Genomic DNA, 19,123 nt, shown 5'->3' with positions numbered 1-19,123 from the left:
TGATTTTCTGTGTTTAGCTATTTCCTATGATTTTTAACCAATCAAAATTCAGTAAACACAATTAATATTTTTGAAATTTACAATTTTCCATTATTACATACATTGAAAATGTAAAATATGGATCTTTTAGAAACAAAATATTTTTCTAAAACATTAATCATTTAGGAACGGAGGGAGTATTAAAGATCCGATAAGACCCGATATATATCTCATTATAACCCAAATGTTAGTAGTTTAACCCGAGTACAAAATCTCAAATGCTTTCATTGGGTTAAATCAATAACATTTTGGGTTATAATCGGGTTTAAATCGAATTCTAATCTTATCTTAAATGGATAATTTCGGTTTGATCACGATTTATGTTGGGCAACAACATGTTATAGTTAAATTATAAACAATAAGCCGATTTTAGACCAAGTTTATGTGTTTTTTCAGTGTATAACTTCAATTATATGTGGAAATAAAGCACATGCTTTTTTTTGTCAAAAAAAAATAAAGCACATACTTTTTGATTTGGGGGAGAAATAAGATCCTAACTTTCAATCTGTGTGGAAATAAAGCGGAGTCGAAAGTCTATGTATATGTAGATCGTCAACCTTTTTTTAGAATCAAAGTTAACTATCTATATTATTAAAGTTGAAATACACATTGAGATTGTTTGGCAATATAGATAGTAGTTAAAAAAAATAGTACTGTTTGAAAACAAGGATAGTAGTAAATTAGGAAAAAAATAATGGGCTTATGATACTAAAAAAAATAAAAGTCCGTTATATTATATTAAAAAGTAAATGAGTCTATGTTACTTGATAATATTCAATTCAAAAAAAATAATTTAAAATTGATTTATATCAAAAATTCATTCAAAAAATAATAATTCAAAATTTGATTTTTACTAACATATTTTCCAATAACTATTATAAAAATGTTTTCAATATATATAAGAAAAATACAATACAAAGCCCAATTTCAAACACCAACTTAAATTATGGTTTTTATATTTCACATTAAATTTTAAAATATAATATATGTGATTCTTTATATGATTATACCTATAAAATATTATTAATTATAAGAAAACTTATTTGATGATACGTACAAAATACGATTAATTATATGATAACACTTATTTTGTAACCTATGTTGACACATATAGGATATATATATATATATATATATATATATATATAATAGTGATTAGGGGTGGGCGTTCGGGTTCGTTTTCGGGTCTTTTTGGGATCGGATTAGATTTGAGTTCTTTCAAATACCAAAATTTTGAATAATTCATATATTTAATCAATTCCGGTTCGGATTTAGTACTACTTATTCGGATTGGGATCAGTTCAATTCTTCGAATTCGAGTTTTTTGCCCAATCCTAAATAGTGACATAAAAATCAAATGGCATCATATTTTTTTTAAAAAAATATACCCGCACGGGCGTGCGGGTCAAAATCTAGTTTATCTTTAAACAGAATAATTTAAAATGGCAAGTTGAGATTTTCAACTTGTTTTTTTTTTCTCTTTACAGAAACAAATGATATCGTGAGAGAATGATTGGTAATTATAGTAACGCCTCAAAATTTTAGACAATACAATACTTAAAAATCATTACCATAGTGTATAATCATTAGGACACTCATAAGTGATAGTAAAGCATATACACACCTTCTAGTCTTCTATATATAACGATAGAAACAGAGTAAATGCTATTTCGAGTAAATCTCTAAAAACAGAGGAGAGAGAGAGAGACCATCTTCATCAACTTCAACAACAACACCTCGAAATTCACAAACCATAGAGAACAAACGAATCAACAGGTGAGAAAACTCGAAATCAAAGCGAGTCCAACTCGCCCAGATTCTCGATTTCTCCACCTTTCCATCAAAAAAGGTCCAAACTTTCTCCCTCCCCAATGTCGGATCTCAAAAGAGAAACATCCCTCCCGAAGGAGAGAACCAGCCCACCACAAGCCCTAATCCTCGGCCGCTACGAAATGGGAAAGCTTCTCGGCCACGGAACCTTCGCCAAGGTCTACCTCGCGCGCAACGTCAAAACAAACGAGAGCGTGGCCATCAAAGTCATCGACAAGGAGAAAGTCCTCAAAGGCGGCTTGATCGCGCACATCAAACGCGAGATCTCCATCCTCCGCCGCGTCCGCCACCCCAACATCGTCCAGCTCTTCGAGGTCATGGCCACGAAAGCCAAGATCTACTTCGTCATGGAGTACGTCAGAGGAGGCGAGCTCTTCAACAAAGTCGCCAAAGGACGTCTCAAGGAAGACGCCGCTCGCAGGTACTTCCAGCAGCTCATCTCCGCCGTCACGTTCTGCCACGCGCGCGGCGTCTACCACCGCGACCTCAAACCGGAGAATCTGCTCTTAGACGAGAAGGGTAACCTTAAAGTCTCTGACTTTGGGCTCAGCGCGGTCTCTGATCAGATTCGGCAAGACGGGCTTTTCCACACGTTCTGCGGGACCCCTGCTTACGTGGCGCCCGAGGTTTTAGCGAGGAGAGGGTACGATGCTGCTAAGGTTGATATCTGGTCTTGTGGTGTTGTGTTGTTTGTTTTGATGGCGGGTTACCTCCCGTTTCACGATAGAAATGTTATGGCTATGTATAAGAAGATTTACAGAGGGGAGTTCAGATGTCCGAGATGGTTCTCGCCGGAGCTTACTAGGTTGATGTCTCGTCTTCTCGAGACGGATCCGGAGAAACGGTTTACTTTCGCTGAGGTTATGGAGAACTCTTGGTTCAAGAAAGGGTTTAAGCATGTGAAGTTCTATGTGGAAGATGATAAGCTTTGCAATGTTGATGACGATGACGATGAGTTGGAGACTGCTTCCGTGGAGTCAGGCCGGTCTTCTGCTGTGTCTGAATCCGAGATTGAGTGTTTGGAGCCGAGAAGGAAGGTTGTGGGGTTGCCTAGACCCGCGAGTTTGAATGCCTTCGATATTATATCGTTTTCGCAAGGTTTTGACTTGTCAGGGTTGTTTGATGATGATGGGGAAGGCTCTAGGTTTGTTTCAGGAGCTCCGGTTTCGAAGATTATATCGAAGTTGGAAGAGATTGCTAAAGTTGTGAGCTTTACCGTGAGGAAGAAGGATTGTAGGGTGAGTCTTGAAGGTTCGAGACAAGGAGTGAAAGGTCCTTTGACGATTGCAGCTGAGATATTTGAGTTGACACCGTCGTTGGTTGTTGTGGAGGTGAAGAAGAAAGGAGGAGATAGAGCAGAGTATGAAGAGTTTTGCAACAACGAGTTGAAACCCATGTTGCAGAATCTGAGAGCTGATGAGGTTGAAGAGCCTGTGGCGGTTTCAGTGGTTGATGATGAAACCGTGAATTCTCCACCGGTTTGTTTCTTGCCTTCTGACACTGAATAGATAATAAAAAGGTGTTATGGGAGTTTTGGGTTTTGTTATCTGGTGGAGAGATCGTTAGAGAAATGGGATATGGTGTTATGTTTGTACTAACCTTTTTAGCAGTTTTGTTTCTTGTGTGTGTGTGGGAGAGTTGTAAACAGTTTCGACATCAGATCTTTAATTGTATAAAACAATGAAATCAAATAAAGAAACTTGCATAACGCTTTATCAAACCTTTATAAGTTTGTGTCTTTATCCTTGCTTTATGTTGTTTTATCTGTTTGGGAATTAGCCTGTTGGTTCCCATATGCTTGTAAGATGTTGCTATTAGTCTTGTAATTGTTTGAACTTTTTAATGAAGAACTTGGTGCACAAAAAAAGAAGAAGAAACTTGCTCTCTTCTGGTTGAGGATACTCTTTATGTTATCTGATAGTGGGTTTCTCTGTAATCATTTCTTCTGCTTTTGGTTTGTGGTTTGTTTGCTTAAAATGGGAATGAGCCAAAGAAAGAAGAGAAGAATGTTCTTGTTCTTTTCTTTTTGGTTTATTCCTTGATGATTTTAATGGCGGAACGTTCAGATAAAGAAGCTTTGCGTTAAGAATATATACTATTTGTGGGTAAAGAAATTGACAGGAAACATGTGAAGAAAGTTAGTTTTGTGTTGTATTGGCTTGGTTGTTCCAAAGAATTAATATATCTATATGATTTGAATTGACAATCAACAGATACAAAGGGTGTTTTTTCCTTGATTTGGCCAAGCTTTTTCAATTGTACATGTGAATGTAAAGTATATTTTGTCTGTGAAGTTGATTTGAATGAGGTTGATTGATAATATGACTAGCTTGCAACTTCGTTTGGATATTTTGTTTGAATATGCTTAAGAAAAATGCAATACTATCGACCTTGTTGCCAGTTTGGGTGGGGCCTCACGGTCGGTTGGGGGGGGGGGGGGGGGTTGGGGTTGGAAAGAAACATAAAAGCCATAATTTTAAATCTTAGTTGTCTTTTTTGTTCACGGAAATGAAAGACCATTGCAAAGTGGAAATCTGGTGACCTAATAAGTATTTTCTCTGTTTAAAAAGCAGACATATTAAAAACTCTAAAATTTTGATTATTAATATATTATTTTTTATAACTAATTATTCTTCATAATTTGTAACAAATAGAACTTCAATAAACACAATTGTATTTTTTAAATTTTATAATTTACAATTAATATATATATATATATATATTAAAAATGTGAAAAAAATTCTTTATCTAAAGTATAAATCTTTTCAAAACAAAAAGAGAATATCATAACATATCACATGCCCCCAGGCTCTAACATGCCTCCTTTAAAACCCATCGGAAAATATTCTGTTTATGTAAAGATAACTTTTAAATTGCAAATTTTTTTTTGTTAATTCTTTACCGTAACTTTTATAAGTCCAAATTTTTTTGAAAATTACTGGTTAGCTTGTACCGGATGATAATAAAACATAATAAAATATCTTAATATATTTAGATGCAACTACTGCACTTCACAAGTTTTTTTAGATGCATCGCAAATATATGACACTAATAAGTGCAATACATAAATTAAACTAATATATCAAAAATAATATAATATATAACTTTAATATTATAACAAAAAATAATTTATGCAAAATATAATTAATATAGGATATATAATGATTATTTTATAGAATTTTCTAAGAACTTTCTTCTATTATTTTGATGAATTTTGTTAATTTTAAATTTAATTTGATATATATATATATATATATATATATATATATATTAAGGATATGCAATAGCAAAACCAGTAACACACATAGAACCTCGTAAATGTCAGTTTTTTGCTTAAATGAAATTTAAATGGACAATTTTACAGAAAAAGTTAAATGTACAATATGATAAGAAATGTAGAAGATATCATACATTTTATCTACAGAAAAATCAAACCGTGTTACCCGTATTAGTCCTTTTGCACTCTCGCTAACCACGTGTTGGGAACAAGTTATGCAGTTGCCACGGTATCTTTTTTACTTCATTGCGGAATGTACATGTCATCTTTTGAACCTTCAAGCCCTTTGATTTGTTTGATTCATAAATATCTCTTCTCCATCTTTTTGCCCCATTTGTATATATATCTAATGTTGATTCTGCTTTTTCTTGTTTACTTTGGATACATAATCTAGAAGAAAAGGAATATTCAAATGTTATATAAAGATTCAACAACAGCCAGTCATACAAGAAACACAACAGCCAGTCACATAACTTTCACAAATACCAGTTCCCAATTTTCCACTTGTGTGATTAAGGGATTTACTTGAGTGTACTGTCAAAATTGAATATACTGTCATTATTAGTTTTAGAGTTAAAATACTCCTTTCACCCAAACATGTCGTAGAGATTTACACACAAAAATCACTATAGGCAAAAAAATCAAGTTTGCTAAGACAACCAAATTAATCTTAACGTTTAATTTGTATGCATAATTTCTTTAATTTGTATTTATAATGGAAGACGAGTAATCACTTGACGTTTTACTGCTTTTGTTATTCCTTGTATAAGACAAAAGCAAAAGCGTAACTACGTCTCACACACACATAATGACACTTAACATTCTCTCTCTCACACACAAAAGACACTCATCTCTACTTAGGCCAAACTATTACACAAGATTATTTATTGACCTTACAAAACTCACACTCACATATCAATAAGTGTCCGATCTCTTTGACTTTCTGGCTCCGGCTATCCCTGCTGCTGCATCCGCACGTGCACACAACCATAACCACGATCTTCTCTAGCTCTTCCCCACTCGTGCAACGACATGTGTAATCTTTTCCCGGAGAGCAAAAACTCCGCCGCTTGAACCGGAGTCAAAACCTCCACAATCCTCTTAAGCGTCTCTACCCTCACCTTATCAGCCTCCGCCATTAAAACCCCCATGCACTCTTCATGCTTATCTAAAGCATCTTCAACCGCCACATCAGCTTCAACCGAGTCCCTCCAGAAAGCCGTGACGGCGATTGGCATATCCGCAACATCCTCCTGGAAATTCGCATATTTCTTGGTTAGCTTATCTTCTTCCCTTATCACCTTTACATGTAAGTCATTGATTTTCTCAAGCTGAGTCGCGGTGAGATCACTCATGGAACTATCACCATCATGGCCATCATCGATGTTTTCATCTATCTGGAGGAGATACCGAGAAAGATGAGCTTCAGCACAGGATCCACATAGAGCGTATATAACTCTAACGAAAGATGAAGGACGACATCCTCCCATCCATAGAAGACCATTCTCTAGAGAAGAGTTCCACGACGGTGCAAAGTAGCTAGAGCAGCTTTTGTCTGTCAGCTCCGATCGTCTTTTGGCATAGCTTTGGAAGTCGTTGACGATTTTACCAACGAGCTCTTCGAGTTTGTGATGATTGTAGGCGTTTGATCTTTGCCTCATGAGTGCTTCTTTGAGATCAACTATGTGTTTCGCTTGTAAACTCATCCACTCATAGTAACATTCTTTTTGAAGTTGCTCAATCCCATAACTCGACGAACTACTACTCGCCATCTCTCTTCGTTGGTTAGTTCGTGAATTTTATCAAACATTACTTTATTGTCTTATATACATTGGATTGGTGCATGTATGTATACCGTACAGTTAAATTATATAGTATATGTGGGTTACGTTAAAAACTGTAATTATAACAACATGCATATACGGCGGGTACGTGGAATCACAATACGATGGGTTTTTCTATGAAATCGTGGTTTAACCTTTTATTAAATTTGATGTTTGATTATTTTCTCTATTCGTTGGTTAGTTCGTGAATACTATTTAACGCTACGCTATATATAGGCTTATTATATGTGCATGTTTGTAAACCTTTTGTTTTATTATATAATATATGCGTTAAGTTTTTTTTTTTTTTTTTGACGTCAAAAATATATGCCTTAAGTTAAAAACTGTAGTTATAACAACATGCATATACACGGGGTACGTGTCCGTGGAATCACAATACGTTCTTTTGTGAAATTGTGGTTTAATTCTTTTATTTTGGATGTTTTTATTTATTTATTTATTAAATTGGATGTTTACTCTCTTCAATCACAATTCGATGGGCTTGTTTTGCATTTTAGACAGAAACGGACAAAGGGGCACGGATGATGCAGTACCTAGTACCTGACAAAATAATTTTGGCTTCACGTTAACAAAAGTTTAAGATACGTCGATAAAAATAATAAATAAAGCTTGAGGTACAAAAATATCATCTTTTTTTCTGACTAACAAATATCATCTCTTTTTTTTTCGTCAACAATTATCATCTTAATATTGGTTGACGAGTATGATTTCCTATTTCTTTCTTTTTTGTAAAATGAGACTTTTAATATATTCATTCAGTTATGGTCATTTCGAATATTATCCACTATTTGGACCAATCATTTAATATATATATATATAAAGATAAGATTTGTTTTGATACCATGATAAAAATTATACTTTGAAACTAAAATAAATTCACAATGATCATGGAGAAAATAATATATTGATATAAATATATATATATATATATACTAAAAACATTTATGTGCTTATGCACGGATATAAATATTTACAAAATAAGTAAATCATAATAATTAGTTATTATTTTCATTTTATTTGTTTATAAATTCTATTTTATTTTATAATATGTCTGATAATAAGTAACAATTTAATGTTTCTTACCTATGCATACAATTTATTTTATATAAATCTTAACCGATTCTCTTACTTATTTTGGTGTATATAATATTGTAATTATTCTTTTACTTGAATTACCACTGTTTTGACTTTTAAATATATAAAATCAAATTATTATTTTTTAATTGAGATTAATTCATAGAAAAATGAACTAAAGTAGTATATATATATATATATATATAGATATGTTAGCTAAGTTTAGCTTGGATCAATTTATACTTATAATTTAAAAATTGAATTGGTTATTTAGTTAAATTTAGCTGTGGCATACAAATTTATGATCTAATCAGATGATTGAGAAAAATATAATATATATAATCGGTTTTCTTATTAATATATTTCGATTTAATAAATAGGAATATGATAAAATATTTCAGGTTGTTTTAGTTTGATATTATATTATTTAAGGTAATTTTTAATTTTTATCTTTTAAATAAATATCTTAGTTATTTATTATTACTATTTTTGAAATTATGTTTATATTTTTATATATAATCCCATAATTTAATTTTATGGATATTTTCATATTAATTTTATGTGATTTTACTTTTATTTTAATATAATGTTCTTCTAATTAAATAACATTAAAATAAAAAGGAAAATCTCAATATTTTCTAAAATTGCTAAACTATTCATACATATTTTTGTGAAATTGCAATCTAATAAAATCTTACTAAATATTTATCATTTTACAATTAATATGTAAATAATTAAAAAATATTGTAATTTTTATTTAAATAATTATTGTACGTTAGTATTAATTTAGTTTTCACTTATATACACAATATAAAATTTATATATTTTAGTTATAAATATATAGCGTTATTAAACATTAAATATAGTTAAATAAAGTATCAATTAGTTAAACTATATAAGTATCTGTGAATAGTGATCAGCTAGAGGGTTTCTTCTCAAGTGCAAGGGGTATTCGTCAGGGGTGTGCTCTTTACCTATACATCTATGTGATCGTAAGTAATGTGCTCTCTATTATGTTGAATAAAGTAGTGGAGTGGAGAGAGATTGGTCTTCACCCAATATGTAGAGAAGTCGAGCTGTCTCACCTCAGCTTTGCAGACGATATTATGGTGTTTACAAATGGCTCTCCGCAGTCTCTAAGAGATACGCTTCAGGTATTTGACGAGTTTGCACGGATGTCAGGTCTCTCCATCAACATAGCAAAGTCGACTTTGTATGAGGGGAGCAGAGGCAGCAACATTATTGCGCAGGAAGCGGCTGCTCCGGGGCTCTTTATATCTTCACTGCCTGCAAAATATTTAGGCAACCGCTTCCTGCGGAATAATGTTGCTGCCTCTGCCCCCCGTATACAAAGTCAATGACTAGGAAGGACTATCAACCCTTGGTGGAAAAGATTAAGCAAAGGTTAGGAAGCTGGACAAGCAAGTACATGTCATTCGCTGGCTGTTTACAACTCATCAAATCGGTAATTTATAGCACCTCAAATTTTTGGAGCTCAGCGTTTTGCTTACCTAAAGGCTGTCTTGATGAGATTGAAAGTCTTTGTTCTTCCTTTCTCTGGAGTGGCTCACAGGATTGCCATCGGAAGGCAAAGGTAGCTTGGGATGATGTTTGTCTGCCCCGTGAAGAAGGAGGGCTGGGGCTCAGACGTTTAGCAGATATCTCAAAGGTCTTTGCCTTAAAACTCATCTGGAAACTCTTCGTTACCTCGGGCTATCTCTGGGTAGCTTGGGTGCGACAAAATCTTTGGACCAATGGTACATTCTGGGACATCAGGGAGTCGACTAAAGGTTCCTGGGTCTGGAGAAAACTCTTGAGGTTACGATCGCTGGCATCTCAGTTCCTCCGAGTTCGAGTCAATGATGGTGAAAGCACTCTGTTCTGGTCGGATTACTGGCATCCAATGGGGCGTCTGATTGACATAGTTGGGGAAAATGGTCCACAGAGATTGGGAGTGGGGCGGTATGCTACGGTTGCGGCTGCTGCAAATGAAGCTGGCTGGCAGTTTAGATGGTGTCGTGATCACAGTTTGCAGCAAGTTATAGCGAGTACCAGTACTGTGGTAGCTCCTGTGGCAGGCAGTGGGAAAGATGGGGCTGTATGGAGAGATCGACCTGGAGTGTATAGCAACATGTTCTCCTCGTCAAAAACATGGGAACAGATCAGATTGCATAAGGATAAGCAGAATTGGAGTAAGGCCATTTGGTGTGCGCAGGGAGTGCCTCGGTTTGCGTTTATCACTTGGCTAGCAGTATGAGATAGGCTATCAACAGGAACGCATATGGCTCAATGGGGAGTGGTGCAAAGTTGCTTGTTCTGTGGTGAGCTAAGCGAGTCCAGAGACCATCTCTTCTTCGCATGCCCGTACACATTCACTGTATGGTTAGCAGTTGTGGGGGATCTCTTGGTAGTTGATGCTGACCCAGATTGGGAGACAACTCTTGGTCAGTTAGTGGAGCTCAGGTATGAGAAGCTGGACTATATCCTGTTGAGATTAGTGTTTCAGACTGCAATCTATTACATATGGAAGGAGAGAAATGACACGAGGCACATGGGAAAGCCAAAGACAGTAGACCAGATCACCAAACTCATTGAGAAAACAGTCAAACACAGGATTATGTCCACTAGATACTTTGAGAATCCTAAATTGTTGGGACTGCTCCAAAGATGGTTTCGTGGGCGGTAGGATCCTTTGAAGCAGTTTTCGTAGGATAGCTTCATTTTTATGATTCTTTATGTACATAAACTTTAAAATTTTCTCATTTCCTTGATATAAATTTAACATTTCACCAAAAAAGGTTAGTTAAATTATATATACAAAAAAAAATAACAAAACTTCCTAGATTTTATAAGATAATTTAATTTATAAAGTACTATAGAACAAATATTAAATCAATGATAATTAATTATAATTTATATGACTTCTTAAAATGTAGATATAAATACTAGATAAATATATATTTATCTGATAAAAATAAAATATTAACAATTAATTAGTATTTATATTATTTTATAATAGTAAAACAGATTACCGTTATGATTATATTTTTTAGTTTTACGATTGTTACGTGTTATTTCACCAATCATGTGATATATTTTTTAGATACAAAATTGTTTTAACAAAGACATTAACTTAATATTTTATTCTATTTTATAAAATTTGGATTCGGATATACATATCCGAAACTAAAAAAATCAAGATATCCAAATTCGGATTCCGCTTTGACGGTTCCAAGATTTATTAACCAAATCTGGATTCGGATATCCAGATGTTTTGGAGCGCTATCCTATTTAGTTAAAACCTTGGGGGGGGGGGGAGGGGTGGATTCGGTTTTTTGGACCATGGGATTCGCCGGGGAGGTGCCTTTGTAAGTTCGTTCATATGACACTGTTTAGATCTTTTGATCCCCTCACCCCATTTATTTTTTTCTTAATTTTCTAGGTTATATGAATAACTAAGTTTGTGCGTTCAAATATCGGATCGGTTCGGTATTTCAGATATCTGATAATTCGAACATGGAAAAATTGATACCGATCAGGTAATTTTGAATCTTAGATTAGGATACTTGTCGGATCCGGATATTTTTGATGTTATCCAAATGAGCTGATTTCTTTTTGGTTTCGGTTGGGATTGACTTATTATAATCCAAATGTATATGAAATAACCAATTTTCTCTGAAAAACCCGGTTTGAATACGGTTTTTATATCTAAAATGTCCAAAATATTCAAAATAACCAAAATAACTAAAATTTTTAAAATATAGAAAATAATATAAATATACAAAGTATCCAAATAAACTAGCTAATATATTCAAATTTATAATTATAGTTTTAACATTTGAATTATTATAAGTATTAGCATAACTAATATTTGTAGATATATTTATACTTCGGATATATTTGAATATCCTTAATTTTTGGGTTTGGTTCAAGTTCAGATATATATGTCAGATCGGGTTTGGTTCGATACCTTAAAATTTGGATCAGATTCGGTTCAGAACTTTGTATGCGGATAATTTGTCCATGCGTGTGAATAACCATTATTGCCTTTTCCAAACCCTCTACCGAATTTTTTATATTGTGCTTCTAACTTTTTTTTTTTTTGTAACACATACTTTTCCATAAATAAAGAAGGCCTCAGGCCCATTGTCGACCCACTAAGGGTTAGAAACAACTGAAACAGAAAGAGCGAGTTTGGCTAGTCGATCGGCTTCCACATTGGAAGACCGAGGAACATGAGCAAAAGAGATCTCGACAAACACAGAAGAGAGTTCTTGTATATCTTTGACGATACCAAAAATCTCTAACTTTTTAAATAGTCAAAATAACCCAATAAAATGACTAAATCCCACTGTTATATATGACATGTGAGAAGATGGGTTCGATCCGAAAATGGCACTAAGTGGCTGCCATTTCCTGAGAGAGACCAGTTGAAACTTGAAACCACATAAGACGGATTGGGACGTTCCTCATTGCTTCCCAGCCAAGCCATAAGAAAACTTATTACTTCTTTTAATAGTCATTGAGAAAAATAAAAAGAGAGATAAAGGTTTGAATGTAAGAACCAATATTGCATTCCCATTCAACCTAAAATCCAAAATTTCGTTTTGAGTAAAATAAGAATTGCATATGAGAAAATTCGGTAATTGTCTTTGTTTTGCCAAATTTAATTTGTTCTAGTTGATTCTTACTCCACCTTTATAGCTCTAGTTTTGGATGAGCTTCACGAATTATGTTTTTTTTTGGACAACACTTCACGAATTATGTCTAGTAATAGAAAAGGGAGACTTTTGTCTCCAAGAGTGACGTGTGTGAGAAGTAAGCGTGCTAGAGACTTTTATCCTATGTGATTCTTTTTCCATCCTATGTGATTTTTTTTTTCTGACGCTATTGTATTAAAATTTCTGAAGAAGAGTACAGAGACCTCCCAAAAAAAAACACACACTTCAAAACAGAGGATTGGGAGGAGAAGTAGTAAAGTGAAAGTTCAAGTACAAGTAGAGAGCACGAAAACCACACAGAAATAAAAAAAAAAGATGAAAATTTTACATCTGACTTAAAAAGTTTTGGTAAGGAAGACTCAAAACGACGTGATTTATTTGTTTCCATGACAAAGACAAATTACTGAGAAATAAAAAATAGCATTACAGATAACCACACACACACCAGTTTTGAATGCATTTTAAGTTTAAGATCAATACTACCAAAAGACATTTATTACAAAATTATATATTGAAAAGTACGTTGGGAGAACTCACACACACATACATATGTTTCACAAGCACTTAAAGAGAGATTGAGTCCTAGGGGGCACTTCTAGTGACTATCTTGGAATTGCTTTCGGCAGAACTTTTACATGAACCAGTTGTATATGCCTTGAGAGAAGATATGTCCTATCACCAATCCGCAGAAAACACCAGGTCCATAAGCTATCGCTGCTGCTATCCAACTAATCACTTGTTCTTCTGGCTCAGATAAATCCTCAGATTCTTGTGGTGTAGGATTAGGGAAATGAGTTTTTCCACATATATCTTCGAGACCGTAGAGCTTGGGGTTGTCCATGAATGAAGAACAATTTTGTCTTTGAAACTGTGTGCTTTGTGGTATTGGACCTTCGAGATTATTATGGGAGAAGTTCATGATTGACAAAAAAGAGAGTCTGACAAGATTTCGAGGAATTTGACCTGACAGCTGATTCCGAGATAGGTCTAATTCCTCAAGATTTGTCAGATTTGCCAATGATTGAGGAATATGGTTTGAGAATCTGTTACTTGACAAGTTGAGAAGACGCAATCCCTTCAATAATCCAATGGATTTTGGGATCTTTCCTGAAAAGTTGTTTCCTGAAAAGTCGATAGCTCCAAAGTCTGTCCGGATCAGCTCAAATAACGTATCGACTCCTTTATTTACTATTTCCATGGAATAACGGAAGGGATCATCAAAGAGGTCATATCCCATGTACATGCTATGGCCTTGAAATTCTTCGGCTAACATGATCATTTCAAGCCAGTTGGAAAAATAGAATGGTGGCAGAGTTCCATTGAAGTGATTATGTGATATATCGATGACTCGTAAACTTTGAAAAGCAATGGACACATGAGGATGATACAAAGGCCCGTAGAATTCATTTGACCGTAGGATCAAGACATTTAATGACGAAAGAGAAAATGGAAACTTGTCCTTGATCTTGTTGTTTTGCACATTTAAAAACACCAACACAGTACAGTCGACCAATGATTCTGGAAGTTTTCCCTCCAACTGGTTGTAGCTGATGTCAAGCGACGCTAAGTTGGTAGCATTGACAAATATATTGGAAGGAAGAATTCCACTGAAATTGTTCTTCTTTAGATTCAGTGATGTGAGACCAGCAACGGTATTCCTAAAACATTGAGGGATGGAGCCGCTGAAGCTATTGTTGGACAAATCTAATAGCGTTGACGGTCTAAGCTTGCATATCCAATGGGGTAAGGGTCCTCGAAAAACATTCGAACTAAGATCCAATGTCACGGAATGTGATAAATCAGAAACTTCTAATGATTTTTCAAAACGGTTGAAGGAGTTGTGAGAAAGTATCAACGTCGGCACATGCCATAACCAACCTGATATTTTTCCTTCCAACTTATTGTAAGAAAGATCAAGAGTCCCGAGAGTTAATGAATTTAATCTGGGAATTGACCCAATAAAATTGTTGTGGCTAAGATTGAGAAGGATGAGGTTGACTAACTTTGATATAAATATGGGGATTGGCTCAATGAAATTGTTGTGGCTTAGATCTAGAGAATCAAGGTTGACCAGCTTAGATAAAGATCTGGGGATTGGTCCAATGAGATTGTTGTCACTAAGATCTAACCTATATAGATAAGGAAAATTTGATATGGATTTGGGGACTGGTCCAGTGAAATTGTTGTGATCAAGGTATAGAATCTGAAGCTTAGATGACGAAGATATATTCTTAAATTCTACAGGTCCATTGAAATTGTTTCCCCACAAATCAACCCTTGTTAACGAAGGAATCATGAACAAGGATGTAGGAAAAGGCCCAAAAAATGAGTTTCCACCCACACTGAAATACTCTAAGCTGCGGAATCTACTTACGTCAGGCGAAAGCTTAGATTTAAAAAGATTAGAGCTAATGTCTAACGAGGACAAACTGGTGGTTAAATTTAGTAGTACAAGAGGGAATTCACCTTTGAATTGATTATTTGAGAGGTCTAAAAGGGAGAGTTTTGTAAAGTTGGCAAATGAAGCAGGAATATATCCCTTGAAGTTGTTAGAGTCAAGATATAGAAATTCTAGTTGAGTTAGGTTTCCTATTGAAGAGGGAATCTCTCCACAGAGAGAGCAAGCTATAAGAGTTAGGTTACGAAGATGTTGGAGTTTGAAAAGACTACTGTTTGGTTTCAAAGAGTTGTTGAGAGGGATGTCATAAAGGTAAAGTGAAATCACTTTGCCAGATTTAGCATCACATGTGACTCCCTCCCAAACACAGCAATCATGATTGTTATTCCATGAACTTAAATATGGACCTGAGTTGGATTCATTTACCGGAAACTCGTGTTTGAACTCAAGAAGGGCATCTCTCTGGTCATGACAGCAATAGTGGTGAATAGGAGAAGCAAGAGTGTGTAAAACGCGGAAAACCAAGAAGAAGAAATATAAGGTAACAACACTAGAAAACCAATAAGAGTGACTTGACATCATCTTTCCCCTCTCTTTTTTTTTCTTGTGTTTGTGATGGGTTTGTACGATTATAGCTCTTTTAAAATAGGAAAACAAAAAAAATTCATTTGTCATGACTTTAGCAAGTCTTGCGGCAAGTCGTCGGATGGTTTTGGCCAAGTCTTCCAATCTCATTGATTTAGACCACTTGCCTCAAAATTTTCCACATAGATCGAATCCGTGATTGATTGACAAAAGTCGTCAGATTTAGTTGACTGATTGACTTTTACCAGAAAGATTTCAAAATTTCCACATACATTAATTTTTCTTTTTCTGTCGGCAGGTGCATACTTCGTATCTTGATGGTGAAGTTGATCAATCACTAAGCTATAAGGTCATAATCTGTAACAAGATTTGATTCAGAATACCATAGTCTTATTTTCCTTTTCATTTTTTTTCGAATGAATGTTTATTTCATTTTTATTTCTCTCATTAATCTTCTTTTCATTTTCATTTCTTAGGCTTTTTTTTTATTTCTTAAAACTTAAAACCACAAAGAGAAAACATTTATATAGATAAAGTTGGTTTTTTCCTTTATCTGTCAAGTGGCTGTTTTTCAACATGTCATTTATGTATTTTTTTTTTTACATTTTAGGTATTAATTTTTTAAGATTATTGTAATTTAGCCAAATACTTTCTGATTGTGCACTATCTAATTATTTTCGCACTAACTATTATCATACGAAGTTTGATAATTTATTTTATTGTTCACTAAAATGCAAGATGAATAAAGAAATAAATAAAATAATAGAAATATATTTTATATATTTAATTTATTCACAACTAAAAATAACATAAATTTTTGTTATTTTATTATTATTTTATTATTTTTTACCATTTTCTATTATTTAATTTATAAATTATATATTTATTTAACTATTAAAAATATAAAATGACCAGACTAATTAAGAAATTCAAGTGCAATACCTAATTTAAACATAAAACTTTCACAATCACAGAGAAAAAGCAAAATATCATAGTAACATTAACTCAATAAAAGTTTAGAGCTGAAAAAAGATCAACAAAGAAGACTAACCTATGTCATCTTACCATATAATGTCTTCGCTAGAACAAACAGGTGTCAAAAAAGGTAAAATGATAAAATATGAGACAAAACAATCTCCAAAACACAAAGGATCACGATCAAGCACCAGCGCAAAAAAACGGGCCAGAAAAAGAATAATCATCGAAAGAACAAAGTCACCACGAAACAAAAAAAATACATGTCTAAAGCACCAGAAGCACAACCACCACCGAAGAGATAAAAAGTAGCTCACAAACTAAACAAGCACATATAAGGTGTCCATACCAGCGAAAAACCACAAAACTCTGAATAGAAGAAACCAAAGCTCCAAAATATTAACTCCGCACACCTACACCAAGGGATGCATGAGAAGAAGATAAACAATCTGAGTGGGGGAGAATAGAAGCCAACTACCGAGAAACCAAAGCTTAAGCTTGAGACCATAAACAACCTTCCAAACGCACAAAGCATACCCAGAGAAAAACACTATCCAAACCTGGAGTAGCAAATATGGCGAAAGAGAGAGCCACCAAAGACGTGATCACTGATGAAAGGTGCAAAGACATGAAAGAACAAAGAGATAAAAAGAGACAAAATAAAATCAACAAACCGTGGAACAATCCTAGAGCTATGAAAGATAGCATAAAAGTCAGATCACCAAACCAGATCTTGAAAACCAAGACGATCAGAGACTATCGACGGCAAACCAGCGATGAGCAAAACAACATCTATGACAACTAAACTCTGACGTAACCCAACGAGATGTAGTTTCTAACCTTAGCCAAAATCTAAGGAAAAAAGGACCAATATTGACCAAAATAAAATACAACGCCGTAAGAAAGAAACTACACAACATGGAACTAAGTCTGATCTATAACAAATACCAGATAATTTTACAGAAAAAGAAGGTGATGAAAAACAAGAGCACAGAGGTGAATCTTTTCCTAGTGATGGTGAGAAGCACTGCACACCGGAAAGATAAACGAAATACATAGATGGTTAAGACTCAAGATCAAAATATGGGGGAGAATGCAAAAAACATCTAAAAAGAGTAATGTTTTAAAATGAAAAAATTAAAATACAATTTTGATGCCGTTAATCTTATAATTAACAAAGGTTTAAAGACAAAGTTATTGAAATTCAATATGTTTTACATCAGAAACCCACTTCACCACTAAGAAGTAGTATTATACGTACAACAACACATTATTAAAAAGACAAACACATAATATATTAACTTATTACCTATTAATATTACATAATAAAACATCAAATAATGCTTTTCACAAATAAATACTGACCACATAATCACATCATCCAAAAATAATATTTAATAACAATAAAACAATATTCTTCCGCGCGACACCCCCAAATTATTTATAAACAAGGAAACAAAAATTATAAACAGGGACACTAAGAAACTAAAGCAACGCTTTATTTCAATACTAAAAATCACAAACTTAACGAATTATAACTATAACTATCATTAACTAATCATAAATAGATTGTTTAGCAAGTTATGCCAGATTAAAGAGAATAATGGTATCAATACCGTCTTCTCCGTCTCATCCTCTTCTGCGACGCAACCACCGTCATCTTTGATCTGAATTAATTAGCCTATTATTACCACCAATGATACTAAGTTACTAACTACCATCAGGTGAGACTCATCGTCTAACTTGTCGAGCCTTTCAGTCAGAAGTAGAACCGTGCCTAGCGAAGGTAATTTGAAACATTCGCTTATGTTAAATCATTTTTATAAATATTTACAGGGCATCTATTTATCTATCTCTTCTCTATAATAATGAAGGAGAGTTGTCTCTCTCCACAGTCCTCCACCTCATCATTATGCATAGGGCATCTTATGAAAGCTGGCAGCTACTCATTCTTCAATTCTCCTTTTATGATTACTCGGCTGAGAAAAGAGTTAAGGTATATAGGCTTTCTAATTATAAAATGTCAATGATGGGTTTTGTTTGTCCTGACTAAATCGACCCATACAAGTATGACTTCAGTTAGACCTAGAGCTTCAGTTGATGAAACGATCAGCCGTTATCACATTCAATCCTTCAAACCCGCTAATCCCACTATCTCATTTTCATTGCGCCTTTACTTCGTTGTTCTTAGGTTCTAGCAGTATATATGCTAGACTTTTAGAGTTGCCTTTTCAATCTCTCTTCTTCTTCTGATTCATCTTTGCTTTCTCTTCTTTTATTCGTGGCCGCTCTCAGGGGTTATGGATGATAGAGAAAAATACATGTTCATATCACTTGAAGAGATGAATCTGGTTGCAGATTACATCAAACATCAAGAAAG

At 34.1% G+C, this 19,123-nt stretch overlaps 4 protein-coding genes across 4 annotated transcripts; 2 read left to right on the top strand and 2 right to left on the bottom strand.

The window, feature by feature from the left end:
* Nucleotides 1–1,598: 1,598 nt before the first annotated feature.
* On the top strand, nucleotides 1,599–3,589 carry LOC106360902 (CBL-interacting serine/threonine-protein kinase 12-like). Its single transcript, XM_013800577.3, has one exon. It carries the CDS (start codon nucleotides 1,911–1,913, stop codon nucleotides 3,375–3,377), a length of 1,467 nt encoding a protein of 488 aa, XP_013656031.2. The 5' UTR covers nucleotides 1,599–1,910; the 3' UTR covers nucleotides 3,378–3,589.
* Nucleotides 3,590–5,882: 2,293 nt separating this feature from the next.
* On the bottom strand, nucleotides 5,883–7,930 carry LOC106400266 (protein DOG1-like 3). Its single transcript, XM_048738738.1, has one exon. It carries the CDS (start codon nucleotides 6,916–6,918, stop codon nucleotides 6,100–6,102), a length of 819 nt encoding a protein of 272 aa, XP_048594695.1. The 5' UTR covers nucleotides 6,919–7,930; the 3' UTR covers nucleotides 5,883–6,099.
* Nucleotides 7,931–10,345: 2,415 nt separating this feature from the next.
* LOC125576921 lies at nucleotides 10,346–10,750 on the top strand. The gene has a single exon (XM_048737461.1). The coding sequence runs from the start codon at nucleotides 10,346–10,348 to the stop codon at nucleotides 10,748–10,750; it is 405 nt and encodes a 134-aa protein (XP_048593418.1).
* A 2,388-nt stretch (nucleotides 10,751–13,138) lies between these two features.
* LOC106360903 (receptor-like protein 30) lies at nucleotides 13,139–16,548 on the bottom strand. The gene has a single exon (XM_048738737.1). The coding sequence runs from the start codon at nucleotides 15,916–15,918 to the stop codon at nucleotides 13,417–13,419; it is 2,502 nt and encodes an 833-aa protein (XP_048594694.1). The 5' UTR covers nucleotides 15,919–16,548; the 3' UTR covers nucleotides 13,139–13,416.
* Between the last annotated feature and the right edge of the window lie 2,575 nt (nucleotides 16,549–19,123).

Source organism: Brassica napus, chromosome A8 (genome assembly GCF_020379485.1).
Source record: "Brassica napus cultivar Da-Ae chromosome A8, Da-Ae, whole genome shotgun sequence".
In the NCBI taxonomy this organism is placed as follows: Eukaryota; Viridiplantae; Streptophyta; class Magnoliopsida; order Brassicales; family Brassicaceae; genus Brassica; species Brassica napus.
The sequence above is the reverse complement of the archived record's forward strand: the minus strand, read 5'-3'. Positions and strand labels throughout refer to the sequence as shown.